The sequence below is a fragment of the Stylophora pistillata genome, chromosome 2 (assembly GCF_964205215.1).
Source record: "Stylophora pistillata chromosome 2, jaStyPist1.2, whole genome shotgun sequence".
NCBI classification, from domain to species: Eukaryota; Metazoa; Cnidaria; class Anthozoa; order Scleractinia; family Pocilloporidae; genus Stylophora; species Stylophora pistillata.
The window spans coordinates 46,489,530-46,497,377 of record NC_142520.1 but is presented as its reverse complement, the minus strand read 5'-3'; the positions used below and the strand labels follow the sequence as shown (position 1 = coordinate 46,497,377).

Genomic DNA, 7,848 nt, shown 5'->3' with positions numbered 1-7,848 from the left:
GAGGGGATTCTTGAAGTTTGGGGAGCTTAGAACTTCCTACATTGCACGGAGTAGACTCTTGAACTCTTTCATGATAATCTTATTTTTTTAAAGTGCTGTAATAAGCTAAGTTCCCTGCTAGCAGAGTTCACTTTTTCCTTTGTGGTTTTTAGATGGGCAAATGGATACAAGAATAACTTTTTTAAGTGACGTTAAATCCAAAGCAGCCTCAATTTACAAAGCAATAACACAAAGAGTTGATCAATCAACAGAGTCAGTAGTGTAGTAAGAACTGCGGTTTGTTTGTTAACTGCAGATCAGAGTAAACTTTCTCCCAGTGGGTCATACTCATGAGGATATTGATGCTTTTTTCGGTGTTTATTCGAAGCACTTGGATAAGCTGGATGTTTATACAGCTCCAGGTAATAAATAATGGAAAGAGATCATAACTTTACATGTAGGTTAATACTTTTGTTAATTATTGTTTTATTATTGCAGTCTTGATGTGCCAGTGTTTCAGGTTAAATGCAGCCATAGTTAAGCAGAGAAAAAACATTGGGCCTGATGCCACTCATTTACATTCATTTATATTTGCTTTGATAAAGGAATGAGAATTTAAGAGTGGCATCAATCTGTCAGCACACTCTTATTTCAAAAGTAGAGGGTGTGTGAGATAGGGAGGGCATATAGAGAGAAACTTACAAGTTACACTGTGCATGTGTTAGCAGTGCAATGTAATTCTAAATTTCATCAACTTGAATTCTCCCCTTTGTACAGAATTACTCAAGGCACTGGAAGATTGCATGAAGCATCCCACTCCCAAGCCATTTATGCTGCAGATTGTCTATGACATAAAGTCATGGATTTCAGATCATGCAGAGGAACTACATGAGCACACTGTTCCAAAGTGCTTTAAATTTAAGTTCAACGATGAAGGGAAAGCTACAATGCACTACAGAAAGTGGAGCCATGAGCGGTGGCAAGGGCCAATTGTAATCCTCAAGGTGTGCACATCATTTTTTGTGTCCTTCCTTTGTTTTCTTCTCTTCACTGTTGTTGAGACCAAAAAGTCTGTCTAGAGCTTCAAACTTTTGACTAAAATTGACTTGAGAAATTGAACTGAATTAAAGAGGAAAATTGAAATTTGCAGTTTGAATGCTGTGTATTTACCTAGTATGCAAAACAATATAAAATGACCAGTAAAATTGTGTGGTACGTGAAGGAAATTCTTTGCTGAAAATATTTTTGCACTTGTTTGGATAAGGAGAATGTAAAACCTGTAACCATGCGGCAATCACCAGACTACTTTGATGCTTTCAGTTCTGATGTTTCTGTTATGCCAGTATCTAAGCATTTATCTTGTTTGCTAACTTTTTTTCTTTTTGCATTTGATTGAACAGATCATGCCTCATGGAAAGCCTAATCTTGTAATTCCTTCCCTGGCCAAATTGGATTTGAAGGCATTAAAGAGAGATATACTTAACAAGTATCAACAGAATATGCCTCAAGCAGCGTCAGATTGTTAGAGAAGTTGGCTGGAAAATGTTGAGAGAGAAATAGCAGAAGTGCCTGATCATTATGATTGGCTAGTGGATACACTGAAAACTGCTGGAAGAACTGCACCACCACCTTCGGCTGCCCAAATCCCAAGTAATCTCTTAGAGCTTAGGGAAAGAGAAATCCAGCCTACCCAAGAAGTGAGTGCATGATGAGAACTGGAATAAGTTTAACTATTGCTCCCAGAGCTATGGGAAAAGGCAGGGTCTGAAATTGCGCTTTCCTGGTCACCAATGCGACTAAAAACTTTGCAATGGCGACCAGAATTTCACAATTGGTCGCCAGCGGGCGATTGACTATTTTATGCCATGATAATTATACAAACAATAACTTTGATTTTGAGCCAAATCGACTTTTTATGTACATGTATGATTGTGTTATCAACACCAGCAATGTTGAATGTATTTGATAATATCATGTGAAAGAAGATGCTTTGCAGTAGTATCATTTATGCTTTTGATATTTAAACTTTTCAGATTTACACTGGCCGATATAGAAATCCCAGGGAAAGGGAAGCACCAGTGGAGATGGTGGATGATGATTTTCTTACCTCTCTGGAAGTTGGCTGCTTTGTGGTCTTGTATTTTAGCAAGTATGAAAAGGAGCCAGTGACAGGAAAAGTCATTTCCATTGAGGATAACTATTTTGAAGTGCACTATTGGAAAGGAACGTATCTAGGGAAGTGGTCTCCTCAGCACATACCCCGCAGAAGAGCACAACCATGGGTGGAAAGGCTGGGTAAAACATGTAGTGTTTGCAGTTCTTTCCAGCTCACTGAGGACAGCAAACTTATGCCATTGACGAGAAATTTTCTAAAAGATCGGTATAATGCACTTCAAAACTCAAGATCATGAATAATGGATCAGCATTGTCTTGTTCATTCTAGTTTGACTAAATTGTCTTTAAAGAATCTACATGCAAATATGTTTAATTGTTTCAAACAATTTTGTGTAAACAAGGGAAACCTAAAAGCACTACCTTGTCCTTGCCTCTGGACTCCAAGACAGTACATACAGTAGAAGTATTTTTTGTGTGAATACCATTATTAGTTTGTAAATAGTTTTAAACATTTGTTAGAGAATTCTTAGATTGGCTTAATAAGACATAACTATTGAAGTCATCCAAGAAGTTGTGATTTTGGGAGTGTAAAGGAATATTCAGTCAATCTGCAATGTATGACCATTTTGTGAGGGCCTCAGAATTTCTGGAACATACCATCATTTCAGGTGGCTTAAGATTTCTTCAGTTTCAATATTTGAGGGGGTTGCAGAATTTCTGCGGCATGCAGTCACAAATAGGGCTGCAGGATTTCTGTGGCATGCAGTCACAAATGGCGCTGTAGAATTTCTGTGGCATGTGGTCACGAAGGGGGGGCCGCAGAATTTCTGCAGCATGCAGTCACAAATGGGGTTACAGAATTTCTGTTGCATGTGGTCTCAAAGGGAGGCTGCAGAATTTCTGCGGCATGCAGTCACAAAGGGGGCTGCAGAATTTCTGCGGCATGTGGTCACAAAGGGGGCTTCAGAATTTCTGTGGCATGTGGTCACAAAGGGGGGCTGCAGAATTTCTGCAGCATGGGGTCACAAAGGGGGCTGCAGAATTTTCTGTGGCATGTGGTCACAAATGAGACTGCAGAATTTCTGCGGCATGTGGTCACAAAGGGGGCTGCAGAATTTCTGCGGCATGTGGTCACAAAGGGGGCTGCAGAATTTTCTGTGGCATGTAGTCACAACTGAGACTGTAGCATTTCTGCGGCATGCGGTCACAAAGGAGGCTTCAGAATTTCTGTGGCATGTGGTCACAAATGAGACTGCAGAATTTCTGCGGCATGTGGTTACAAAGGGGGGCTGCAGAATTTCTGCGGCATGCGGTCACAAAGGGGGGGTGCAGAATTTCTGTGGCATGCGGTCACAAAAGGGGCTGCAGAATTTCTGCGGCAGGTGGTCACAAATGAGGCTGCAGAATTTCTGCGGCATGCGGTCACAAAGGGGGGCTGCAGAATTTCTGCAGCATGCGGTCACAAAGGGGGCTGCAGAATTTCTGTGGCATGTGGTCACAAAGGGGGCTGCAGAATTTTCTGTGGCATGTAGTCACAAATGAGACTGCAGCATTTCTGCGGCATGTGGTCACAAAGGAGGCTTCAGAATTTCTGTGGCATGTGGTCACAAATGAGACTGCAGAATTTCTGCGGAATGTGGTTACAAAGGGGGGCTGCAGAATTTCTGCGGCATGCGGTCACAAATGGGGGTGCAGAATTTCTGCAGCATGCGGTCACAAAGGGGGCTGCAGAATTTCTGTGGCATGTGGTCACAAATGAGACTGCAGAATTTCTGCGGCATGTGGTTACAAAGGGGGGCTGCAGAATTTCTGCGGCATGCGGTCACAAAGGGGGTGCAGAATTTCTGCAGCATGTGGTCACAAAGGGGGTTGCAGAATTTCGGTGGCATGTGGTCACAAAGGGGGCTGCAGAATCTTTGTGGCATGTGGTTACAAATGAGGCTGCAGAATTTCTGCCGCAGGTGGTCACAAATGAGCCTGCAGAATTTCTGTGGCATGTGGTTACAAAGCGGGGCTGCAGAATTTCTGCAGCATGCAGTCACAAAGGGGGCCTCAGAATTTCTGTGGCATGTGGTCACAAATGAGGCTGCAGAATTTCTGCGGCAGGTGGTCACAAATGAGGCTGCAGAATTTCTGTGGCATGTGGTTACAAAGGGGGGCTGCAGAATTTCTGCGGCATGCGGTCACAAAGGGGGCTTCAGAATTTCCGTGGCATGTCACAAAGGGGGCTGCAGAATTTCTGTGGCATGTGGTTACAAAGGGGGGCTGCAGAATTTCTGTGGCATGTGGTCACAAAGGGGGCTTCAGAATTTCTGTGGCATGTGGTTACAAATGAGGCTGCAGAATTTTTGCGGCAGGTGGTCACAAATGAGGCTGCAGAATTTTTGCGGCATTCGGTCACAAAGGGGGTGGCAGAATTTCTGCACCACCCATTTATGTAGGCAGTAGAAATGCAAACTACACTATTCAACCCAAATTACTAACATATTAAACTACTTTTTTATCGGACGTACTCCACATTGCAGAAATATTATCTTAATTGCTTTGAAAATTTTTGTCCGTGGAAACTCGATATTTTAAATGATTTCTAAAAACGTGCCGACAAAAACTACAGCTTTGTGTTAAAACAAGCTATTTTGGAAAAACGCAAAATATTTTGAAAGCGTTAACGTCGAGGCCTATACATTGCAGCAGTGAGTAATGGAAGAAGGGAGAAAAGGCATGTGTAAAGCATTCAGCTGCTTTTAAGCGCATTACACGTACACACACGCCGCCGCCTGGTTAGCTCAATTGGGAGAGCGCCGGACTGCTCTGCGGGAGGTCGAGAGTTCAATACCGGCCGGACCAATACTAAGGGTCTTAAAATTAATTGAGACGAATATGCTTCCTTTTTTTAACATCAAGAAATGGTTAGATATTCTAGTCTTCTCGGATAGGGACGAATAAATGGAGGTCCCGTCTCCTGCAGGGTTGGGGTAGGAGACGTTAATTTCTTACGCACGAGATTACTGTGATGGATGTCCTCCCTGGGGTGGGTTAGGTGGGTAGGTGAAATCGCTACGGACTAAACACGGCTGCCAGAGGCGCCTGTCTGATTTCAACCTTAAAATTGTAACTAAACACGTATGTTGTGTAGAGAAATAGAGACCTTTACCTTTACCTTTACCTTACACACAAAAATAAGTCAATTGTTTTTGTCCCAGATTAATGTTCGTAATCCTATATTAGCTCTCTGTATATGACTTACGACAGATTCGAGCAAACACAGTTTCTGCACCATCTTGACAAGCGCAATTTAATCAATACCCCTTTATGTTACTTTTTTTAGGTTTTTAAACAATAACCAGTTGAAGAAATTACCATCATGCATTTTCAGTAACAATACCCAGCTGGGGGCGCTGTAAGTTTAGAGTCTGTGTTATTTGTGTAAGGAACGCGTCAAATCCATCGCGCATTGGTAAGACTACCAGAAAATATGAGAAGCAACGTCTTAGGCCCAAATAAAATCAGCCACTAAGTAGAAATATTCTGTTACGTGGACAGGGATTTTATTTTTTCCCAGCAAGTACAACGGTGGAAGCAAGAGGAGGGAGGGGGGTGGGGAGAGAGAGGGAGCGAAGTTAGGTCCCATGCCACCTCTGGACCCCATGCTCCTGCGCGATCCCTGTCCTCACTTCTGCTGAACACCACATGCCATTCTCGTATATATAAATATATATTTAAATTTTGCTCGCCATGGACGTTATACTTGTGAAAGTATAACGTCATTGAAACTTTAATGGACCAGAATTTCGTTTCGAGTGTTTTTTTTTTAACTCTATTTGTCAAATACTACACTCCAAAATCTAGCCTTTTACAATTTTTCCCACTTTAAACTTCTTTGGTCAAAAACCGTCAAAGTTTTTTTTGAAAGAAAATCTAGTAAAAACCAAAGAAAGTAATCCATACTATGAAGTGATATTCTCTAAACTCCATACAACAAATGGAAACAGGGTCAGGTCAATAAACAGTGAGGCACTCCTCAATTTAACTATTCTTTTATCTTTGCGGTATGGAAGTCAAAAGTACTTGCTCGTAACGCCTACGGTGTTTAACTTGCAAAAGAATGGTATCAAAATGTTATGAATTATTTAGTTAGTTCAGTACGACTAAGCCATTCGTTCATATTTAGTAAAGGGTTGAAAGGGCTACTCGAAATCAATAGGAAAACTACTTTAAAAACAGGCGAACTCAGATTTTATAGGCGCGTAATGATGCATAAAGGACCGATTACAAAGCCAATAAAAACAGAAGTAAACACTGTCTGTAATAAACCGTAAGATAAATATATCTTATTAACCAAGCGCGAGGGCCGTACTGGGAGAATATCGGCCCGACAGTACGGACCGAGCGTAGCGAGGTCCATACAAAAAAGACCGAGGGCCGATATTCTTCCAGTACGGTCCCGAGCAAGCTTGGCTAATAAGAGATTTATTATACGACTGAAGTTCAAAGGGACACAAGTGCGATATCATTCGAGACCATTCGAGACAGTGCCCGGTCCAATACTTAGAGAATATTGGACCGGAAATAGAGCATTTTGATTGGTTGATTTTAGTTATTGGCCCTCTGACCGCCCGAGTTGTGTAATAAAAGATATATATCCTATGTTACATAAACGAAAAACTGTGTAATGAAAATTTACAGTAATATACTATGGCCAAAATTAAATGATGCAGCTATAACAGGTTGTGTTCACAAATTAGTCTATTTACAAATGTGTTAATGAATCGTTCTGTGTTAAATTAGGTAATACTTAAAAAGGAGATCTATTTCATTCTGGTCGTATTGTTCCTTTTTCAAAGTTCTTAATATATGGAGGCACTTGTTAGTCTTAACTAGTTTGACCTTAACATGAGAACTAAACTTACAATCACTCTGACGTGTGACTCCGAGTAAGCACAATTGACTACGTTCTGAAATGCAATTGACTGGATTATAGGTGTCCTTGCTCGATTTATTTCTAATTACAAGCTCTTTGCATTTACTAGGATTACATGAGATACGATTATCTGGTGACCAATTTAAAAGCACATTTAATATGGCTACAGAGGTATCAGTATTGCCTAGTACCGGTGTAACAATTGTCGAATCATAAGCATATTTGAATAACGCAGAGAAGCCATCATAGGTAGTTTCAAGATCGTCCAAAAAAATATTAAAGAGATGGGAGCCACTAATACTATCTTGTGTAGTGCCCTTATTGATGGCTTTCCACCTAGAATGATATTTACCAGACAAAATGCGTTGCTGTCTACCGGATAAGAAACTGTGATACCAGTTAACAAGATATGGAGATACACGTAATTGTTTAAGCTTTGTGGACAAGAGATTATGTTTGACCGCACAGGTTTACAGTTATTATTATCTAGGTATTTGCAAATCTGGTGCTGAATAGCTTGGAGCGCAGATGTGCAATTCCCACCCTCTCTATATCGTTCTCTGCATAACTATGTTAAAGCGGTTCATAGACTCCGCACACAAAAAATCTATGCCCCGTAGGAAGCAGATAGTTATGCAAATTAATTCCTAAAGCCTTGAGAGATAAACATCCACAACAGATAGGTTTTTCTTGACGTAAGCAGCGACGCCGCCCTTGTTCCTCGTATCAAGTCCTGACCAGTTCCTATCCTTCCCTGTAACTACAATTAACTTATCACCGACGGTGAAGTGATCCGGTCAGCAGAAAGGACCACAAGCAGATCCGATCCCTAT

The 7,848-nt window shown here is 41.3% G+C and overlaps 1 protein-coding gene across 1 annotated transcript; it reads left to right on the top strand.

The window, feature by feature from the left end:
• The first annotated feature begins 524 nt into the window (after positions 1–524).
• On the top strand, positions 525–2,656 carry LOC148739877 (uncharacterized). Its single transcript, XM_088749589.1, has 4 exons — positions 525–1,034; positions 1,380–1,500; positions 1,570–1,676; positions 2,013–2,656. The coding sequence occupies exons 1-4, from the start codon at positions 783–785 to the stop codon at positions 2,388–2,390; spliced, it is 858 nt and encodes a 285-aa protein (XP_088605715.1). The 5' UTR covers positions 525–782; the 3' UTR covers positions 2,391–2,656.
• Positions 2,657–7,848: the final 5,192 nt, after the last annotated feature.

Excerpts from the sequence above, each read along its gene's own strand:
- LOC148739877 (XM_088749589.1), top strand. The coding sequence starts at position 783 with ATGAAGCATCCCACTCCCAAGCCATTTATGCTGCAGATTGTCTATGAC. Across the intron at positions 1,035-1,379 it reads GTTTTCTTCTCTTCACTGTT|ATCATGCCTCATGGAAAGCC; the intron begins GTTGAGACCAAA and ends TTGATTGAACAG. Across the intron at positions 1,677-2,012 it reads AAATCCAGCCTACCCAAGAA|ATTTACACTGGCCGATATAG; the intron begins GTGAGTGCATGA and ends TAAACTTTTCAG.